A 23,238-nucleotide genomic window follows, 5' to 3' on the forward strand; every position below is an offset into this window, starting at 1 on the left:
ATGCCAGAGTATAAACATTTGTTCACCAAGGTTGACCATGCCTCTGACATGCTCAAGGGGGCAGTGCAGAGCCACAGCCAGTGTTAAGTCCTGGTCTGACACAAGCCCCCTGCTCCCTTCTGGGGAAAACACAATTCTGCCAAATGGGAAAAACGAACCCAGATCTTTAAAAAGATCTGGTTTACTTAAATTGTTCTGGGGCTGGAGAGATGGCTCAGTGGTTAGAGCACTGACTGCTCTTCCAGAGGTCCTGAGTTCAATTCCCAGCAACCACATGGTGGCTCACAACCATCTCTAATTGGATCTGAAGCCCTCTTCCGGTGTGTCTGAAGATAGTGAAAGTGCACTCATATACATAAAATAAATAAATCTGAAAAACAAAAAAGAAATGATTCTGGTGACATCTTTGCTATGGAGAATCTCTCATCTGCCCAAGTGGCCAGACTTGCAGTCTTCTGTGTCTGTTTACATTGTTTCAAGTGTAACCTGGGGCCTGGACCTAAAAAAAATTTAAGAATGACTGTAACATGCATGAGCCCAAGTTTGACACAGATTTTCACTAACTTATTAAAATCTATTAGTGGCCAACTTGTATTTGGCCATCAGCCCCAGTAGGCCATGCGCTTTTTTCCTTCATTTCTAAGTATGCAGAGAGATTTCCCAATGAAAGGGGTTATTATTTCTGTGACATCCCTTCCCAGAATTCCAGCCCCTTAGTGCAGCCCCTATGAACCTCAAATTCTGCTGGGTCTGCCTGCCTTTGGGCATTCTGACTCAGAAAGATCCAACAATTCCCTTTCTCCTTTTTATCTGGGATGCTGGTTAGAGCCTAACTATGCATTTCAACTCCCTAATGCAGGCTTGGGATTTCCTTCCTCACAGTCTGGCTGCCTGCAGCCCCACTGCTGACCTTTGTGCATGTTTAACTCCTCCTCCTGATGGTGCAGGTCACAACTTACCTGTCCTTGGGTTTTCCTGTAAACTCTAAATCAACTTGAAGCTTTCCTGTGAGTCTGCTCTTTGTCTTCCAGGAAGTCAGAGCATGGCACAGGTGGGCTGCACACAGCCTCCTCCCCTGAGCCTTTACTAGCACAAGCAGAGCCTTGGCTGCTAGCTTCCAAGTCCAACCTGATTGTTTTCGTTTTGTGAACAAAACAAAGCACTGAACAACTGTTCTCTCCACAAGATACTGGGAACACAGACAGAGAGAGCAACTGAGGCTTGGGAAGGCTTCGGTGAGGTCTCTCCCAGTAACAGAGCTGCAGGGATGCTGAACTTGGGAGGGACTTCAGGATCTGTGGCATGCACCCATAGTCAGTCTCCATACTCCTGAGACACCTCTGTCCTTCCAGATGCTCAAAACCAATAAGGCAGGGAAGGGGCTTTCCATCCCCTCCTCCACCGCCCACCATCAGACATGGCTGGTCTCTTTCAGGATATCTCAGTCTGAGGAGCAAGCCCACTCCCCATCACTACCTCCTCAATTCTTCCCTCAGCTACGTCTTGTCCTCTCTGTGTAGTCTCTCCCATCCCACAAGTCAGAGGCATCCTGGAAGAAGGTATCAGGAACCTTGGAGTCTGGTGTTCCATGTCCTGCTCCATCAACTAGGTGAGTACCCCTCCCATCTCTGAGGTATACAAACCTTGGGAGTGCCTCAAGCTGCGCCAGAGCCTTGTACTGGTCAGTCCCTTTCCTGCCACATCTTGCCTTGCTGATCAGGCTCCTGTGGCTCACTAGAGTGTTTCCCTAGATGTCTTTGTTGTGATTAATGCTCCTGCCTCAGCCCCTCCCTGCTTCATTTCCTACTCCATCTTCCCCTCTGAAGGACAGGCTTCCTTTACTCTAGTCAGCACTTTCCCTAGAAGGCAGGATACAGGAAGGCAGGCCGTCCTCTCCAAGAGGCCCAGTGCTCGAGGGATACAGAGGCAAAAGCTCCAGGCAAGCCTATGCTCACATCTGGCTCACCTGGGTTGCATAAGGGCTCATGGCTCTTTAATCTCTACTTCACAACCTCTCTGCCTGAGGTCACAGTCTACCCTGTGCAAAGACCCTGTGCCCAGTTCCCCCTGTCATCTCTGCAGCAGGCTGTCCTGATGCTCTCCTCATAGGGGCAGCTGTGCCTTCTGTGGGTGCTCTGTTTCCCCTGTAACCAGGGTGATAGGTGCACGAGCTGTATCCAGTTAGCTGGAGAACCAATTTCCCCCCACTGCATCCACCTGGGCTCTAAGGACAAGACTTTCCCAGGCAACCCCACCAGCTAATGTGCATAGCATGGGGAAAATGACAGTTTGAGACACAAACAGACATAGGGCTCCATCTGCTTTGATGGGCTCAGAGGCAGAGCTTCACTTTCAAAGTGCTAGCAAGGACTCCCACTGGGCCTTTGTCTTGTCTGAGCTAACATAGTCTTCTAGGCAGCTTGAGTCCTCAGGGCCACCCCTATAGACTGTCTTGACTCCCCAAATCATGCCAGCCTTGTGCCCACTCACCCGCATCCCCAGCTCAATGTTCTCTGCACCGTACACCTCCATGCCTGGGTCCAGCAGGCCAATGTCCCCGAAGTACTCCCGGTCCACCACAAATGAACAGCCAATCATGGCAGGTGTCCTGGGGAAGGAGAGATGCAGAATGAGGCTATCACCAGGGTCTAGCTCGGAGCCCTAACTGCCCTCTCTGCCCCTTCAGTATCCCCACACCTCTTGTTCTTATGGACATCACTGCCCCCTGGGTACAGTGGGAAGCCATTGCTCCAGCTGCCACAGACCTTCCTTGTATGCCTCAGGCTCTGGTAGAACAGGCCAGGCCAGAGTCTAAGAGCTTGGCTTGGGTTGTGTGACTCCAACAGACACTGCTTTCCACAGGTCACACCTAGTCTTCCTCATTTAGTGTTGTGCTTGTTGGAGTAATGGATTCAGGGTTACATGGGACAACTGTGTAAGCTGTGTGCTACTCAGCTCCATGAACCTTTACTGATGTCAGTCCGAGCAACAAGCTCTGAAGTTCTGGAGTACACAGCTAGCTATGTAGCTGCAGTGAGTAGACCGCCAGCTACCATGTAATATTTCAGTTTAAATGCACACACTCAAAAATGGCAGCAAAAAGCCTTTCAGAGTTTTGTTGAAATCATGAATGAATAGGCTCGTTACCTAGGTACCAAAAATCCATCAATGTCAGCCAGGCAATGGTGATGCATGACTTTAATCCCAGAAGCATTTGGGGGCAGAGGCAGGTGGATCTCTGAGTTCAAGGCCAGCCCGGATTTACATACCCTGTTTCAAAATCAAACAAACAAAACGGAAAAACAAAACAAAACAACCCATTAATGTGCATACCCCCAGGAAACAGGACATAGAGAAGCAAGGTCATAAAGGACCAGATGGCATGGAGAGTAGGGGCCACCATCTTGATGACATTTGCATGTGTGGATGTATTGGTACAGGGTGGAGTGCCCTGAGCCTGCCAGGCAGGATGAAGAAGACTGTAGAGATGGAGTAAAGGCAGTGATCTATGTAGACCACAGGGACTGTGAGCCACATAACACACTCTGGCCTGCAGACCACAGGGGGCATGAAGACTGTGAGCCAAGTACTCTTTCATACTCTGCATGAAAGACTTTGCCTCAGAACAAAGGCATCCCTCGGCATCCAGAGCTTAGTCTCTCCTAGGCCATGGCACTGGTGCTAAAGCCAGTGGAGGCTGCTAATGCTTTCTCCAGGCCTCAATTTTTCCAATAAAAAGAATAAAAAGACGTCAGTGGTGTGCATTAAATTTAACAGAAACATTCTGCTCTTGTTGACTGAAAAGCAGTGGTGAACACAGTAGTATTAAAAAGCAGTTGTCCTTTTATGTGAGCAAAGATTATTTTTGTTATTGTTCACAAAGCTCACAGTAACAAAATCTTAATAGCACCCTTGAATTTTGATAGCAAGTACTCAATTTAATAGCAAGTACTTGATTGGTTAAGGTAAGATCCCAATGTCCAACAGGTATGTCTCTCATCTTAACAACAATCCCAGGATGATTTCGGATGAAGAGAGGCACCAAATTCCCCACCAAGGCTATCATAGCCAGTAATGACTTCTTATTGCTCTGCTCCAAAATAAACAGAAACTCAGGAGGCCTCTGTGCACAAGTCAGATGCACTGATTTTATTTGCATGAGGAATCCTTGCTGTGATTACAGAAGAGCAGAACCAAGCAATACCTCAGATGAGGTCTCCTCAGGTTGGGGGCGTGTCCTGGTCATTAGAGTGACCCCTACTTCTCCAGCATTCAGAGGACACTGAGACACAGCAACAGGTCCCCATGAGGGCTAGAGGATCTGTTCCAATACCAGATCATTTGCCTCTAACCCCATCTTCTGGGCCTGTAGGGTCCACTAGAACCCAGATGTTTCTGTTGTAGAGTAAAAAGTGGATTGACCCAAATGGCTGCTGCAGTTGATTGATAAACAATGGCCTGTGCACAGCAGAATATTATTTGGCTATTACAGGAGTCTATCAGGCCACCAACAGTCAGGACACACCAAGGAATGGCCTCCACCTTTTCTGACTCTTCTGCATTTCTCTTTCATTTCTGGTAGCTTTATCATTTGTGTAAGACTTGACTCCAGTATCCTGTTCCAGTTACATATCTGGAGGGTGCACAGGTGATTCTGGAGACCCAATGGAGCTATGGTGTATCGATGAGTCGGAAGCATATTCCATGGGCTTGCAGAAGCCGTGGCTCTGCGTGGGGGTCACAGGCAGTCAGTTCAGAATCAGGGTCCAAAACTGGGAAATTTCTGATCTGCAGCACAGCCTGTTAAATGAACTCCAGTTTTCCAAGGGAGGTTATAGAGGTCGGACATGGTAGTGTTTGACTGTGTGGGGAAGGTGCTTTCTCTTTAGGAACTGGTCAGTGTGTGTGTGTGTGTGTGTGTGTGTGTGTGTGTGTGTGTGTGTGTGTGTTTGAGCTTGAAGACAAATCTCAGGGCAGACAAATGCCCTTAATCCCAACACTGAGGAAGCACAAGCAGGTGGAGCTCTGTGAGAACAAGGCTGTCCTTGATCTACTTGTCAAGTTCCAGGCCAGCCAGAGTTGCATAGTGGGACTCTGTCTCAAAAGGGTGCTGTGGAGGAGGAGGAAGAGGAAGAGGAAGAGGGGGAGCAGAAGGAGGAAGAGGAGGAGAAAAGGAAGAGAAAGAGCAGAAGGAGGAAGAACAGGAAGAGAAATGAGAGATGGAGGAAGACAGAGGAAAGGGAAGAGAGGGGAAGGAGGGAGGGGAGGAGGGAGGAGAAGGAGAGGGGAAGGAGGAAGAAGAGGGAGGAAATGGAGGGGAGGAGGAGGTGGAGAAGGAGGGAAGGGAGGAAGGGGAAAGCCATGTCTCTTGGCCATTTGAGTTAAGACAGCATGATAGCAAAGCAGCCACTTGGTGAGAAAGGCTTCGAGGAAGATCTAAAAAGCCCAAAGAGAGAAAGGACACCCTTAGGCTTAGGCCAGTATCAGAAAGAGAGAGAAAAGAAGATGGTGGGCAGACCTGATAGAACCTCACAGTAGTTCTGTTATGACCATATCAGGCTCAGGCTTGCCAGGAAGGGAAAACGCATTATCTCATTAAAGAAGAATTATTCCTCTCCTCTCTTTAGCCTGGTGTTAGGTGAATCTACATTCCTGAAGGGTGGTCCCTTTAGCCAGGTCATTGACTGGCCCAGCTGGCTTAATTAAGGAAGGAGATCATATTGTGTTCCACCCACGGGCAGATTCCATTCTTTTGCTGGTCTCTCCTTTGAGGAATCAGCATAGATCTTCTGGTGTGAGAGAAATCAGTCTTGGTTAGAAGCAATAATTACTCCAGATCCTCAGCTGTGAGAAGCCACACTTGACCTGACAACATAGAGTAAATGCTGCCTCATCGGGCTCTAGATTTCTGATCCTCCAAAGTGAGCCGGATTCCTCGCTGTTACTCCTGATACCGTAGAGTGGGTGAGGTGACAAGCGAGGGCTCTTCCTCCTCTGTTGTGCCTGTGGCAGCACTGTGAGGAAGGTGAGACCTGCCCCCATCCCAGAGTGAGGGAGCTGAGGACTGACAGGATTCTCCTCTGTTGCTCTTGCTCAGACACTGTGAAGGAGGAAACCTGACAGGATTCTCTCCCACACTTCCTCGTATTCCAGAGGGAGGCAGGCAGTTTCTGACTGGATTCCCTGTCTCTCCTTGCTCCTCATACTCCAGAGTTTAGGGAGATGAAGCCTAACTGAATTCTCCCTTGTGCTCTCAGGCAGGAGAAACAATAATATCAAGACAGCGATGCAAACCAGATGTAACCACCTCTAACAGCAAATCCTCAAGGGAGAGGATGTCTGTCAGGATCCTCTTCTCTGCCACTTCCTGTCCTCCGAAATAAGGGAGGCTGTGTCTGCCAGGACACACCAGGCCAAAATGCTTGGCTTGTTTCTACAGGGAGCATTTTAAAATTCATCATCCCAAGCCTTTTTGTGGGCTGTGTGTACATTCGTTTGGTAAAACCTTCCAGGAATAGAATGTACAGAGGACACAGGAATCTCTTGCGTCTTCACAGGAGACAGCAGTTCTCTAAAGTGGCTTCCACCAGATAGGCACTAGCTTCCGTGTGCTCCGGCCCCTTAAACTATAACTAGTTTTCCATGTGCATTTTTAAAAATGTGATATCTGTTAAGTCAGCCCCATTAGTTAGCTGGGTTTTGGCAGCAGGGTTAACAGCTCTGGTGTGATTTTGTTAATTTTTATTTATATGAGTATGCTGTAGCTGTCTTCAGACACACCAGAAGAGGGCATCAGATCCCATTACAGATGGTTGTGAGCCACCATGTGGTTGCTGAGATTTGAACTCAGGACCTCTGGAAATGCAGTCAGTGCTCTTAACCACTGAGCCATCTCTCCAGCTCTCCGGTGTGGTTCTAATAAAGGGGTTTGGGAATCAGCACCCCTCAAGACTCAACCAGACTGTCAGGGTTGTTCCGCAGTGTCTCTTGCATGTCCAGAGCCTGGCACAAACTGTGGGAGATGTCTCCCATTGGGCCTCAGACTTCTTCTGATTTCTAAAATGTCACACACGAAGCATTTATCTTGCTACTAATTGGGATCATGAAGTGAATCTCAAATGAAGAAAAATAACCTTCAGACTGTCACTCTCTGCTTCAATGGGCCCCTTGGGACCCATCTGTGGGCCCGTGCCTTGGGAAGCGCCATGTGCCGGTCTTGCCGCAAAGCCCCGGAGCCCAGAGCCCTGCCCAGGAAATCACTGAAGCCCGAGCAACTCCAAGATTCCCAGTCCATCTCTAAGAAAACCTTATGGAGCTAAGAGATTTGGGATATGGCACTTTGCCAGTTTCGGAAGCTGCTTAGTCTTGGCATTGTAAAACCGTTTCCTCTGGGCTGATGGTTTTGTTTTGCTTTGCTTTTTTTTTTTTGGTCCCCACCCCCACCCCGCTTCCGTGCCAAATGATTTCATCTCACAGTGCTGAGTTCTGGATTTACTACCAATAGCTCTTTGCCAGTGGAGAGGAGATAAGCAAGGCATTTGGATGAGATAGCTCTTCAGTGTGCAGGGTCAAGCTGTTCACCAGCTCCTAGGAGGCCTCAGGAGACCCTCCTGCGGGAGCAGCAGGTCCAAGGGATTGCAGCTGCTCACAGCATTCTAGCCAGAAGGTGCCATTTTTATTAGGAGGCAAGGAGGCATCTCACCACATCCTACACTCTGTAGGGAGATAGGACAAGGTGCAAAACAACACCCGGGGGCCTGGAGATGTCCATTCATTCCAAAGACAGTTGAGCCCCCAGGAGAAAGTGGAGCAAGCCACTAGATATAAAGGGACAGATTTCCCAGGGGCTCATCGGGTGGTGTGGCGGGAGGTGGGCGTTACCTGAGGAAGAGCCTGAAAGCTACAGAAGATTGTACCGTCAGGAGCAAGCAGGTGGAAGGAAACTGAGTGGGAGTGACGTCAGGTAGCAGGATGTCAGGTAACAGGAGGGTCTCCCACAAACACGCTCCCATGGCCCCTGTTGGGCAGAGTCCATAATTCTTTTGGATGAATGGGGTTCCCAGATCTTATGAAATGGTCGAACTTCCTCTCCTCAAGTTTAAAGTACCAATTCACACTAAAGGAAAATGTTCCACAGGGTAGTGTGAGGTGAGGGTATTATCCTTACTGAGCACAGTTCACAGCCATGGGCTGTCCTCTCTGCCCATACTCGGGGCTTCTCCATGGCTGCCTCCCCTCCTCTCCACTGCCATCTGTGTCTCTGTGTCTCTATGTCTCCCCTTCTCTGTCTCTTCCAGTCTCTTTTCTCGCTGTCCCAGTCTCTCTGTCTGTTTCCATCTGCGTTTTTATGTCTCTGACCTTCACTCTTTGTCTCAGCCTTTTGTCTCCCTCTGTTGCTGTCTCTGTCTTGTTTTTCTGTTTCTGTCTCAGTCTGCGTCACTCAATCAGCCAATCTGCCTCTGACCCCGCCTCTCCATTGCTGCCTCTTCTAGTCTCTCTTCTATCTGCCTCTCCTTTTCCCAACACCACACAGCCAGACCACAATCTAATCAACCTGGTCATCATTCTAGACTTGGATCTGAGCCATCCCTGTCCATGTTCCCTGACTATGGCTATTCTGTAGTCTTGGCACTCCCTGCTCCTGTGAGGTAGGGACACATTTTTAAAATCTGGGGCCAGGCTAGGGCTTCTTCAAGGAAACAATCCTCCCTCTGGTCCTGAGCCGTCTTTGGTGGAACTTCCCAACCCTCACACTGATCCGGCTCACCTGATGGGTGCTGCCTCGTCGCCTCGGTCCAGCCAGTCCTGTGGAGGGATGATGTACATGCACCACAGGCCCCAGTTGTACCCATGGGCTGCACTGGCGTACTGCTGCACCTCAAATGTGCTGTACTTGATGTTGTCGATGGCTGGCAGGATGATGCGCCGGCGGTCCTCCTGGATCCGTGCAAGGGCAGGCTCAGCCCTGGGAAAGGTACTGTCAATGAGCAAGAGCCTCCCCAAACCCTCAGAAACCCAAGGAAGAAGCCCCACTGGCCATGAGTTCAGACCCCGCAGCTGGGCCTGATATCTAGCTGAACACAGGACCCAGTCACGGCAGACTTGGACTGCTAGGAATGGCTAAACCACAATACTGCCCTGAAGAAGCCTGGGACTCCTTGACTGGTTAGTGCTAGGCACAGGGACATCTGAAGATCCTTCATGGGTCAGCTAGGGTCCTGGGGCTACACAGAGAGACTTCTTAGCCTAACCCTTCGCTTCCCCCAATTCCTGTACCTGTGGCAAATACATCTGTTAACTGAAGATCTGTCTCGGGCCACACTTATTGTAACAGATTGCATTCATAAAATTAAAAATAAAAAAAAAATACATGCTTCATGGTGCTTACATATACTGCACACAATGCACAGCCTACACAGCAGACCGTGGTGAAAGGGAGTGAGGATGATGAGGCTTGGGTAGAGGACGTGTGGGGGGAAGGTACTGTGGAAAACAGGAAGCGTTGAGTGGGGTGTGCTCTGCATTCTAGATGATATTCAGTGTGGAGTGTTCTGGGTACTGCGTGGGAGGATGCTAGGAGTGTGGATGGACAGTTTATAGACAGAGCATCTTTACCAGCTGTCTGCACATGCTCAGTATAAACATAGAGCATGTCATGAGGCCATAGGAGAGAGGGGCAAGAGAGCCTCTAAAGGCAGAGGTTAAGGGCCAAAGTAGGAGAAATTCGCTCTGTAACATCAGCTGGGCTGTTGACTGTGTACTGTCTTGGAGGTGAAAGGGACAGCCCTAGCCTTTAAAGACGTTATCTGCCACAAGGTAGAGGGCTGTATCCAAACTGGGGTTCACTGAAGATCTGAGATTGAGGTGACTGGTGGGTCAAGGGTCTATGTGCTACAGCAACGAAAGGATCAAGAGTCAGGGCATTGTGGGCCTATCCCCTTATCCTGTCAGGAGCAGCTTTGTCCCTCTGGGTGAGCCTTTATTGATCAGTGAATAAACAAAGCCCACCAAAGACATTGCAAGTGCTGTTTCTGCCAATATGTAGGATCTGCAATTTGCATATAGCAGGGTTTCCGATTATGAAAATGAGTCATGTAGGCACACACACACACAAAAAAAGTTGCATTCTGACTGATAATTTCAGCTCTCCCAAGTGCCTACTATACTCACGGAGCTGATGGTAGACAGTGCCGGCTGTAGTGAAGGGCACAACCCACACTGCAGTACAAGGTGATTCCAGTGGTTGGAGGGTAGCTGATGACATGATTGACAAATGGTATAGGATATGAGGAGGTGACAGAAAGATGAAAAAATAAAAGGAAGAGCTGCATCACAGAGCTGCAGAGGAGGGAGGCGTAGGAGTATTGAGAACAGGAGGAGGCAGGTCTGTCAGACACCCGTTGAGCATAACCAACCAAGTTGTAGTTGTAGGGTACCTAAGATAACTGGGGTATCACAGTAGCTGCACAAAAGAAGATGCCTCCAAGACATGTCTGTCTGACAGGCCAAACCCTGGTGAGTCAGGAAACGCTGTTCCATTACTAGGAGCTAAGAGCTGTCCTGAAACTCTCAGTACCTGGGGACCCTCAGTGGCTCTGAGACCACACATGGGTGGGTGGATAGTTCCACACACTAGTGCACTGAGCCCTCCTGTAGCTCTCAGGCCCCCAACTCCCAGGTTGACACCATGACAAACTTCTCTATTTAAAAAGCAAGTTGGTGGGCTAGTGAGATGGCTCAGAGGGGAGAGGTACTTGCTGCCAAGCCTCAATTCTATCCCTGGGACCCACAAGGAAGAAAGAGAGAATCGTTCCTTCTAATTTATACTCTGATTTCCACACGTACACTGTGGCATGCTCTTGTGTATATGTTCACAATAAACAACAACAACAAAACAACTTAAATTTCTTTTTAAAAGGTGAGAGAAGGACTGGAGAGATGGTTCAGTGGTTAAGAGCATTGGCTACTCTTCCAAGGGTCTTGGGGTTAGTACCCAGCAATCACACACGGTGGCTCACATCATCTATAGTAGAATCTGATGCCCTCTCTGGCCTGCAGGTGTACATGCAGATAGAGCACTTATATACATAAATATTTTTTTAAAGGGTGGGAGAAGTGATACAAAACTCTGAGTTTTTGTTTTTCTTGAAAGTGGACAACTGGATTTTCCGTGGTAACCTGGTTCTGGGTGGGTCCTTCACTGTCGTTTTAGTTAGGGTTTTACTGCTGTGAGGATGACATTTAATTGGGCTGGCTCACAGGGTCAGAGGGTCAGTCCATTATCATCAAGGCAGGAACGTGGCAGCGTCCAGGCAGACATGGGGCTGGAAGAGCTGAGTTCCACCTCTTGTTCTGCAGGCAGCTAGCAGAAGACTGACTTCCAGACAGCTGGGATAAGGGTCTCAAAGCCCACAGTGACACACCTCCTCCAACAAGGCTACATCCACCCCAACAAGGCTACACCTTCTAATAGTGTCACTCCCTTGGCCAAGCACAAGCAAACCATCACATTCCACTCCATGACCCCCATAGACTTGTTCAAACACATGAGTCTATGGGGGGGGCATACCTACCCATAGCATAATAAAAAATACATTTAGTCCAATTTCAAAGCTGCCATAGTCTTCACAATGTTAAAAGTCCAAAGTTCAATAATCACTTCACTGTAATCCCCAAAGCAAGACAGGAAACCAGCTGGGCAATCTCTGCATCTCTATGCCAGTCTGATAGCAAAGTGCTTTTCAGATCTCCAACTCCTTTTTCATCTTTCTTGACTGCAACAAACCTCTTTCTCCTGGGCTGGTTCCACTCCCTGTTAGCAGCTTTCCTTAGCCCATGGCTCTGGCATCTTGAACCTTTTGGGATCTCTAAGGAAACATCAGTGTTACAGCTTTTTGTTTCATTGTCTGAGATCCACACATGATCTTCTGAGCTCCTGCAAAGGGCTGGCATCACTTCTCCAGCTCTGACTCTGTAGAACTCTAAGCTCAGGTTGATCCACTCCACTGCTGCTGCTGTTCTTGATGGTCATCCCATGGTACTGGCATTTCCAATACAATGGGGTCTTCCACTACGACTAGGCTTCACCAATAGCCTCTCACAGGCTCTCTCCATGGTGCCAAGCCTCAAATCCTTTGTATGACCCCTTCAGTCCTGGGCCATCAACTGCAACTGGGCTGCACCTTCACCATGGCTTCTCACAGTGCCAAGCCTCAGCTGTTCTCCATGACCCCTTCATCCCTTCACAACCAGTACCAGCTGGGTGACTCTTACACATTACCAAGTCCAGCAGCAGCGGGAGGTACAACGTTGACCATCTCTGGAACACAGCTTCACTGTGCTCTCAGAAAACACTTTCCAGATTTCACCTCAGCGGTGCTGATCTCTTCTCAATCACTGTTAATTTCTTAGCTCCAGCTGACCAGCATCAATAGTCCCAGTAGTCCCTTCTATTCTTGACTAAAGCCAGAGCCAAATGGCTGAAGCTGCCGATTTCTGCTGCTTGCTAGGGCTGGAACATGGCCCCTTGTTCTATTCTATTATCACTTCCTGTTTTTCAACCCCTTCACCACCTAAGCTTGGCTGACCTGGAACTTTCTCTGTAGATGGATCTTGAACTCAGAGATCTGCATGGCTCTGTCTCCTGAATGCTGGGAGTAAAGGTGTGGCCCCCCACACCTGGACTTTAGCTTTTCTCCACCTAGAACCTGCTCTGTTTTAGGCTTGAACTCAAAAAACTGCTTGCCTTTCCCTCCTGGGATTAAGCCTGGACCTACACTTAGCTGGGTTGGAACTTGCCCAAGGTTCCCTTAATTCAATTTAATATCCTTGAACACAGGATTCAGCTCCATTTCACTTCCTAGTGCTCCTTTAATACTCTAGCCATATATTTTATATCTTTCCTTCCTCGGCTTGCTATGCTTGTTTAAAATGCTCTTCATGAGATTTAACCAGAGAACAAAGTCTATGATGAGTGTTTTCTGAGACTTCCTTTGTCAATGCAATTAATCTGAGTCTCTTCACCTTAGCCTTAGGCAGACTCTTCAGATAATGGCAAAAAGCAGCCACATTCTTCATGGAAGCACAACAAAAAGTCTTTACTCCAGATACTGGAATTCTCCTCTGAAACCTCTTGGGTTAAGTCTGCACAATTCAAATCACTCTCAGCAATAAAGTCTTCCATATTCCTACTAGAATGGGCCCATTAAGCCCCATTAAAGCATCCCACCACTTTCCAAATCCAAAGTCCCAAAATCCATGTTCTTCCAAACAAAAGTATGGTCAGGCCTATCACAACAGTACCCTAACTCCTGGTACCAACTTCTGTCTTAGGGTTTTATTGCTATGAAGAGACACCATGACCAAGGCAAGTCTTCTAAGGACAACATTTAATTGGGGCTGGTTTACAGGGTCAGAGGTTCAGTTCATTATCATCAAGGTGGGAGCATGGCAGCATCCAGGCAGGCATGGTGCAGGAGGAGCCGAGAGTTCTACATCATCTGAAGGCTGCTCGCAGAATTGGGACTTCCAGACAGCTAGGATGAGGGTTTTAAAGCCACATTCACAGTGACACACCCACTCCAACAAGGCCACATCTCTTAATAGTGCCACTCCCTAGGCCAAGCACATGCAAACCATCACAACTTAGAGAAGCTCTAAGGCTCAGGTTTGGCACAGACCTTCTTGGTAGAGCCAGTGACCAGGGTTCTAACAAGGGACAGGAAGCCAGTAGAGTGATGCAGCCACATATTGAGGGACATCTGGCTACCAGGAGCTGAGAGAGGGCAAGACCCCCTCTAGAGCCTCAGAGGGACCAGCCCGAAAGCACCTTGATCAGAGTGCCTGAGCTGGCATTGGACAAACCTCAGCTGTCTTCAGCAACTAGTGAGGGGCTTTGGTGGTGGCAGCCCTGGGGCAGCACTATTCCAGGCCACCTTCCCTCTGCTCCACCCTGCTCTCTGCACCCTCTGGTACCCACTCTCACTTCTCACAACACCTTGCCCTGAAGTGGTCTTGGCATCTTGGCTTATGGTTCCAGATGCTCATGTGGCATGCACATATATGTGACAGCAGGTACCACTCTGTGATCTTGACAAGCACAGAGACTGAGTCCCAGAGTAGAGCTACAAGCAGGGATTCTAATGCCCCCTTCTCCATATGAGAAAAAAAAACATAGGAGATCTCTGCCAGCCACACCCATAGGAACAGCACAGCCACCATAGACACCATGGATTAGTAGCTGGGGACCCTGGTCACCAGAGGAGAGCATTGCTGAAGCACATAGCTGCCCAGGTTCAGCAGGACTGACATGCTCTTTTCTAGCAGCATGGGACAAGGAACAGCTCTGGCCCCATTGCTTCTCCGGGATGTGTCACTTGCTGGACAAAAGACACTGTACTTGCTGTCCTCAAGGTGTTTTTTTGCTGAACAAATATGAGAAATCCCAGGACAAAGATGCTAAATCATTTAGCCCCTGTGGATGTCTTGGTCTTACACAGCCCTGCCTCCATGGACCACAGGATCCCAATCAGTACTGAAGTGATAGATTGCTCCTGTAATGGAAATCTTCATGCTTGCTGACTTATGACCACAGGATGGGGATGCCTCTTCATCTCCTGGCCACTGGGCCCCATTGTTTTCTCATTTGAGCCCTGAATGAGAAGTAGTTCTAGAACTAGCATTTCCCACAAGGTCAAGAAGATACTTCCTCTTGTGCCAAAGAGCCATCAGCAGAGACCATTTCTGGAAACCTCCAGAGACCCAGCCGCCACCCAGCCTTATATGCTGTCTGATCTGAATCCATACAGAATGTTCACACACCCCAGTCCTTACCAACCAGTGTTGAACTCGACGTGGGCATCAAAGAAGCCAACGATGGGAGCCGTGGCCACCTTCCATCCCTGCAGCCGGGCACGGATCAGACCTTCCCGACGGCTGTTGCGAACAACCTTCACGAGGCCTGGGTACCTTTTGTGAACATACTGGTCCAGATTGAACTTGAGTTCCACTGAAGGGGAAAGACACATGTGTTAGCATGCTGCCCTGGCAAGAGCCCAAGCCATGTCTGGGATGTTTGAGCTCTGCTCCCAAACTGGGATTTCAAAAAGGTACTGTGAAGTCACATTGGGTTGAGTGAGATCCAAAATACTGGACAGGACCCGCAGTCCCATGAATCTGGGAAAGTTAGCAAAAGAAAAAAATAAGAACAGCTCAGATAAAAGTGATTGAGGCAGAGTAGGCACAGCAGGATCCCAGTTGCGCTACAAGCAAGAATGAGGACCTTGTGCAGAAGAGGGTATGGCCCACCACATCTCTACACACAGGAATGAACTCCTGTGTAGATGAAGGGGCAGCCAGCAAGATCCCTCCACACAAGGGAGTCACTTGGTGATGATGAGACAGGCACCATGATACTGCTGCAATACGCAGGGACTATGACAGTATAAAGTGACACACACCAGACACTAACAGATAGTGTGTTTTGGTTGTCTTTTCGACATGTCTACAGGTGCCAAATCCTCGCAGGGGCAGTAGGAAGGTGCTGGCTGCTGGAGCAGGTAAACAACTGGTTTCCAAGAGAACATGTTCTGTTTTGGACAATGAAAGAAGAATTTTGTGGCCACAGCATGGTGGCCTATGACTGTGATCCCAGAACTCCAGCAGGTGAGGCAGGAGGATCTCTGTGAGTCTGGGATTAGCTTGGGCTATGTAAATGAGTCCCAAGCTAGCCTAGGTTACAGAAAGAGGCTCAAAAGACCCCCTCCCCCAACAGTTCTGAAGTAGAGGTGATGGTTGTCCAACATGGATATCCTCCATATCATCAAACCACACACTTGAAGATAGTTAAAATGGTTAAAGTGGCAAATGAAGAAGGTTTTAGACTGGGTTAGTTGAGGTGGGAGGCCCATTCTAACCGTGGGCGGCACCACCTATGAACAGGAGAAATGATCAGAGCACCAGCATTGATCTTCTGTTTTCTGAATGTGGATGTGACTAGCTGCCTACTGTGCCTTCTGCCATGCCAGCCCCATCATGATGCACCAAACCCTCAAACTGTGAACCAAAACAGACCCTCCCTTGAGTTGATTTTGTTAGATACTTCCTCCCAGCCATCTGTAAAGTAATTAAAGCAGGCCCATTGGCTGAAGTTTGAGAGAGGTGTAGAGGACTGGGTGCCAACAACACAAAGACAGAACAAAGGGTCACAGCCTAGAACCTGTGTGCTGCTGGTGGTGGCAGCTGAAGATGGGACGAGGCTCAGCAGGGTGCTTTCCCAGGCTGCACCTCCAGGCTGTTGCCTCTTAACCTAGCAATTCAACTCTATGGCTTCAAGCCCCTAATTAGAAGCCCTTAGCTGGAACAGCCACAGGAATCCATACACACTGAGAGCTAATCCACAGCTGCAAAGCCTTGTACTCCACAGCACTGCCCTTAAGGCATCAAAGCCATATGCTTGCCCAACATAGATATCCTTAATATCAATGGATATCTGCTCACCATTGAGTGGGGATATCAACGGATAGCCACTCACCATTGTCGCTGTTGTCATCCACCAGGATGACTTCCTTCAGGAGCTGGGAGGGTGTGTGGTTGACCACACTGTGTACGGATCGAAGGATGACTGAAAGAGCCTCGTTGACAAAGATGAAGACCACGGAGATCTGAGGCAGGTCTTCCGAATATGTTATCTGTCTGCACCTGTGGGAGGCATGGTGGTCACCAGGGCATGCTTTGGGAAGCTGGGACGGCGGTGGTCACTGTGGGGTGCTGACCTGGTGGGTTCTAGACCCTGAAGCCAGCAGAAGGGCAAAAATAAGGCAGTCGCTGGAAAGCAAGCAATGCTACAGAGGGGCCAACCTTTGGAAGCTGCAGCTTCTCACACACTGAGCCTGTGCCAACCCACTTTAAGCCTTTTATACTGAAGGCTGTTTAATGGGTTAGGGATTTGGGTTAGGGTTAGGGGTTAGGAGTTAGGGTTATGTAGGGTTAGAGGACAGAAGTTCATGAGGTCTATTGGAGGGTAAGGGTTTAGGGTTAGGGTTAGGGGTTAGGGTTTGAGTTAGGGTTTAGGGTTAGGGTTAGAGTTTATGGTTAGGGTTTAGGGATAGGGTTAGGGTTAGAGTTAGAGTTTATGGTTAGGGTTAGGGTTAGGGTTTAGGGTTAGGGTTAGGGTTTAGGGATAGGGTTAGGGTTAGGGGTTAGGATTAGAGTTAGGGTTAGGGTTAGGGTTTAGGGTTAGGGTTAGGGTTTAGGGATAGGGTTAGGGTTAGGGGTTAGGATTAGAGTTAGGGTTAGGGTTTAGGGTTAGGGTTAGGGTTAGAGTTAGGGTTAGGGTTAGGGTTAGAATTAGGGTTTAGGGTTAGGGTTAGAGAGGGTTAGTGTTAGGGTTAGGGTTAGCGGTTAGGGTTTGAGTTAGGGTTTAGGGATAGGGTTAGGGTTAGGGGTTAGGATTAGAGTTAGGATTTAGGGTTAGGGTTTAGGGTTAGGGTTAGGGTTTAGGGATAGGGTTAGGGTTAGGGGTTAGGATTAGAGTTAGGGTTAGGGTTAGGGTTAGAGTTAGGGTTAGGGTTAGGGTTAGAATTAGGGTTTAGGGTTAGGGTTAGAGAGGGTTAGTGTTAGGGTTAGGGTTAGCGGTTAGGGTTTGAGTTAGGGTTTAGGGATAGGGTTAGGGTTAGGGGTTAGGATTAGAGTTAGGATTTAGGGTTAGGGTTAGGGTTAGAGTTAGGGTTAGGGTTAGGGTTAGAATTAGGGTTTAGGGTTAGGGTTAGAGAGGGTTAGGGTTAGTGTTAGGGTTTGAGTTAGGGTTTAGGGATAGGGTTAGGGTTAGGGGTTAGGATTAGAGTTAGGATTTAGGGTTAGGGTTAGAATTAGGGTTTAGTGTTAGGGTTAGGGTTAGAGAACAGAAGTTCCTGAGTCTATTGGAAGGAGCTCTGCTGCTCACCCTCAGTGTAGTTCTAGGGTTGTCCATTGTCTCAGAGCAGGAGGAACAGGTTACAGTCTCTAGATAAACTGTATAGATTCTGCTCAACAGTAGCATATGCCATGAACAGCTGGGTACAACTCTCCAACAATCTCTGCTGAGCTAGGGGAAGCATGCAGGAGCCACTTGGCTTTTGGGAACAAATGTGCTGTGGAACCACAAGGGTCCAGTGTGAAAGACATAAGGAGGAAGCCTCATGTCTCTGGGACTACAGAGGGAAGGTCAAAGCTGGGAGGGCCAGGGCTCTGCGGTTGGAATCCAGGACCCGAGACAGAGAGTCTGGTGACAAAATTGAGCAGGGAAAGTCATGTTTCCAGCAGAAGCAAACACAGCTGAGAAACACACAAGGGTGTGACAAACAAACCCAAGGGCAGGGATGGAAGGGTCAGGAATTCAAGGTCATCCTCGGCTACTCTGCAAGCTTAACCTGAGCGTGCCAGCCAGTGTTATGTTAACTTGACACAAGCGAGAGTTATCAGACAACCACAATGGCAAATTTTTCTTTATGAGACTGGCCTGTAGGAAAGGCTATGGGATACTGACTTGATTAATTATTGGTGTGGGGGATCCAGATCACTGTGGGTGGTACCATTCCTGGGCAGGTGGTCCTGGGATCTATAACAAATCAGGCTGAGGAGCCATGAGGAGAAAGCCAGTAAGCAGCACCCCTCTATGGCCTTTGTGTCAGTTTGTCCCTCCAGGCCTCTGCCTTGTTTGAGTTCCTGCCCCAGTTTTTCATTTAGACATTACCTGGAAGCTTAAGATGAAATAAATCTTTTCCTCTCCAAGTTACTTTTGGTCATGGTGGTTTATGACACCCTAAGATACTGGGATACTTAAGATTCTGTCTCAAAAAAAAAAAAAAAATCGAACTCAGGGCTACAGACATGGATGATTGTTAAGAGAACCAGCTGCTCTTCCAGAGGACCCAGGTTTGATTCCCAGCACCCACATGGTGGCTCACTACCTTCCGTACCTCTAGTTCTAGGGGATCTGATGCCCTTTTCTCGCCAGCATGAGAAATGCACATGGTACACAGACATATATACATATATGTAGGTAGATCATCCACAAACATGAAATAAAATCCAAATAAGAAAGTGAAGGATCTAGGGAAGTCAGGTGGTTGACACTAGTAATCCCAGCACCCAGGAGGATGAGGCAGGAGGATTGCAGTGAGTTTGAGGCTAGCCTGGACACACAGAGAGTTCCAGACCAATCTGTGCAAGAATGAGATCCTATCTCAAAACAACAACAAATAAACAGATGGAGGAAGAAATGAAACTCAGGAAATTAGGTGAAGTGAGGGATGGAGCCCACTGGAAGCTGTTAGACTCTGCACAGAAGTAAATAAGGTTTCCTTCCTAATGGAAAAGCCGTTTGAACTTAGACATACCTACCTTTGTGTGATACAGGATGCTACAGGAGAGACGTGCTGGGTGGGTACCACCTAACCCTTTCAGAAGCAGGAGTGTAAAGAGCAATGTGACAATACTGGACGTAAGGGTAGCTAACACTTCGGAAGACAAAACTGTTACAAGACCCTATCACCAAGGGGGGGGAAAGACTGGAGGGGAGCTAGGCAAGCTCAGTATCAGCATCCAGGATGGAGTCAGGAGACTACAGGAATTACACAGCATCTCCCTAATGCTTCCAGGGCATGTTCCTATTTGTTCTGATGTCCAGCATCTAAAGACACTTGCCAAATCCGACAACCTGAGTTTAGTCCCTAAGACCCAAAAAGCAGAGGAAAGAAATGATTTTTACAAGTTGTCCTCTGACTGCCAGACATGTGCCGTGGCATGCGTGCTCCCCAAACCCACAAATAAATAGACAAATAAAAATGTAATTTAAATGTAATATAAATAAAGAAAACCACAGGGGTGCACAACAGGCAGTGTCCTATCCAACCTCTGCCTCCTCCTTACATGGGATTTGGGGGGGGGGCACCCTTGATTAATCATGCTCATAGTAGCTCTGCTTCCAGGTGAAGCATATGAAGTCCTGTAGGTTAATGTTTCAAAGCGAATTCAGGGGACAGAGATCAGCCTGTGACACCAGAAGCTGCTAGCAATGTTCACTCTGGACACCCTGTACACAGCACAGCTAAGGATCCAGCCTCCCCCAGCAGTCACCGCCTTCACGGCCAGGCTGCACACATCCTAAGCTGCCTGTGTGACTTTCAAGGGACAAGCACCGCGCAGCAGCCCTGCATTGACATGGATTGTGTGTGCTTAGCGATGGAGATTTCATCACTCAGACAAACGCTTCCTGACAAGAAGACCTGGGCCCGTTTATTTATCCGTGGAGGGAGAAAGTTAAATGTGTGATTTTCATGAACTTGCAGAGCATGTAAAACAGAAATCATCAGCGGGCTTGCAGGAGCTGCAGCCACCTGGAAGGGACCCCATGCCTCCCCACGGGAGGAGTGTAACTGTTTCCTGCACTAGGAAACTGTAGGCGGCTGTCACTGAATCCATCATTAGAGTCCCTATCCATGATTTACCCTTATGGCAGCTGAAGTTCCTTCCTGAGGAGAAGATGCAGGGTGTAAATCAAGTCTATTTCTCCTCCTAGGGTCCCAACAACAAACAGGTGCAATTCCACTAACCAGCCACGCTTTCATACGGAGCACAGGTTACTTACGAGGTTGTGAGTGCTACTGGAGAAAGCTACACTGGAAAGTCTTTCATCAGCAGGGATGTTGATTTCCCCACAGCCTCAGATGAAGCCTCTCTCACTTCGTCTTCTCGGGCCTATATACTTTAGCCCCTTCCTGGGGCCACATGGAATCACAGCATATTGCAAGTGGTAGAGAGATGCTAGATACTCAGGTAGCCATCGTGAAATCACTCCTACCTCTCTATTAGTGGATGTAAGCAGTCAAGAAGCCCAGATGGGATGATCTTCTGCATGTGGGATGGTGGTTGGTCTGCTTTGAGGATAGTTATGTAGAATACGCACCCAGCACAGACCTCATGACTGTGTCCCTCCATATGTCCTGTGTTAGGGTCTTCTCCTCTACTCCTTCACAAGAGAATGATGGTGGATATCCAGGCCAAATACCATTGCAGCATCTAAAAAAGCCCTGCTGTGTAGCTGGCTGGACCGGGGTAGACTCTACCAATTCTCCTTCTGTTTCTGGGTTAGTTGTCTAGAAGCCCACAGACTTGGCCATGGACATGTGCACTTGTTCCAAAGAACCTTCCAGCCACAAGGACTGGTTTATTAGGGTGAGTGCTTTTAGAGTGTCCTGTCTCTGGCCCTTAACCTGTCAAGGGATGTTGAGAGGGAAAGATCCTATCTCCTGGTCCGTGGGGTCCAGCCTTGACTTACCACTTCCACTGAGGAAGGCTAGACTTTCCTCATATTCGCTGTCCACTGGGCTGGAATGTAGGCATAGGAGACTGTCCCTGATCTCCTACAGAAGAGCCATGGTTTCCCAGGAGTGGAAGAGTAATGGGCCTTCCCCAGACACTGATAAATGTCTGTCCAACAGAAGCCCAGTGAAATGGCCTACAGGATTGCACAGGGACCCTGCTTGCCAGAGCCTGGCCTCATGGTCAGGAGACCCCAGGAGATGGTGGGAGTGTCTTCATTCTGGCTCGGACCTAATTTTATAATTCTCTCCAAGAAAGACATAGTCAGAGACAAAGACAAGGTAACAGAGTCAAAAAGAGAGAAAGATAGAGACAGAGGGAACTACAGACATGAAAACAGACGGACAGGGACAGCAGACAGACAGTGTCATGAGTCCTTTAAACAAATACAGAATGCGTAGTTGCTGGCTCATACTTCACACTTTGTCTCACACACTCCTGAGCTTTTGTTGTTTGGCTCATCTTTCGGCTTCCATATCCCATTCTGAAAGCTCAGATATGACACAGAGTTGACCCCATCCTGCTCTTGTTCTGCCCCTTCCTTATGGACACTGATGTCCTCACGACTGTGTGTTACAGAGGGCCATGTGTCATGTTTCCTGGAGGTACATTGTCCCTCTTCAGACAAATGATGGCTGAATATGGAGTCAGTGCAGCACGCAGCACTCTGGGCTGCATGTGTGAAAATCATTCATGAAGTAATGTCTCAATCACCCTGTGCCCCCTCCTGACCTTGGGTTCCCTAGGGTACTATGTATGCTGAGATAATGCTCAGAACCATTCAAGACTCCAAGACTCAGAGAAGAAAAGAGTGAACCACAACTCATAGCCCCACAGTGTACAGGAAGGAGGCTCCTCCCAACTTCAGTAGTATCACATCTGTCAGGGAGGAAATAAACCAAAGCTTAGGTCTTTTCATGGTTAGCCACACTGCCTTTCTGGCCTGCCATGCACCACGATGTGATGGCTATGTTTTGTTCCTACTCCTGGGCTCAGTGACGTGCTGTCCCTAAGCAGAATAAAGCAGTGCATTCAACCATAAGAACTGATAGACAATCAACCAACTAGTTTGCCCATCATGGCTTTTCTGTGCACAGAGTCCCCTCCCATTGCTGGCACAGAGTAGGGTTTCTGCAAAGGCACAGTTGAGCATGAGTTTGACAGGAGGGTGATGTCAAGGCTGGGAAGTACACTAAAGGTACCATGTGCCACGGAGATTCAAGCTTATAACCAGGAGATAGGAGAATCCTGCCTGAGAGATGGCGGTGTGGCGCCCTTGACAAGAACCCGAGCTCCTCTCCCCAGATGCCCAGATCATCGGTGCTAATGGAAATGTACAAGGCTGCCCCTTGTGCCCTGGAAAAATGACTATGGAAATGACAGGAAGTGAAGTGGTGGCATGTCCCTGAGAGCTGCTGGCTGCGAGACAATGGGACCCGTGTCTCATGCCAAGCTGGGCCTCAGTGGACAGAAAGTTGCTCATTTCTGGGAATATTGTTTGGGGAGATTCTTAAAAGGCAGGTCCTTGGGGACTGCGCTGCTGCCATGCTTCATGTGGCAGAATCCTGCTTTGCTCGGAAACACATGCTCATGCAAGCAGAACGTGCACATGAGTTCAAAACCATGAACTGGGCAGCCACCTGTGCTACTGCCTTCTTGCTGCTATCTGAGAAGCAGTGGAGGAGTGCCCTCCATGGCCAGTAAGATAGTAAAGACCCAGAAACTAGGGGTCCCTCCTGTATCAAATTGTCTTTCACAGACTGAATGAATCCATCCATCCATCCATCCATCCATCCATCCATCCATCATCCATCCATCCATGTTGCTAGAGACAAGCCTGCCCTACAATATACCCACACCTACGCACAACACACATTT

The 23,238-nt window shown here is 48.6% G+C and overlaps 1 protein-coding gene across 1 annotated transcript in view; it reads right to left on the reverse strand.

Moving 5' to 3' along the window:
* Positions 1-23,238, reverse strand: part of GALNT9 (polypeptide N-acetylgalactosaminyltransferase 9) — a 75,136-nt gene that overhangs the window by 15,429 nt on the left and 36,469 nt on the right. The window contains exons 3-6 of the mRNA XM_080941253.1: positions 16,532-16,698; positions 14,833-15,007; positions 8,768-8,965; positions 2,491-2,608 (exon numbers count right to left, since the gene is read on the reverse strand). Of these exons, the coding sequence (XP_080797379.1) occupies positions 2,491-2,608; positions 8,768-8,965; positions 14,833-15,007; positions 16,532-16,698 (658 nt within the window). The remainder of the gene's footprint in view (positions 1-2,490; positions 2,609-8,767; positions 8,966-14,832; positions 15,008-16,531; positions 16,699-23,238) is intronic.

Source organism: Micromys minutus, assembly GCF_963924665.1.
Source record: "Micromys minutus genome assembly, chromosome: 29".
Lineage (NCBI taxonomy): Eukaryota > Metazoa > Chordata > Mammalia > Rodentia > Muridae > Micromys > Micromys minutus.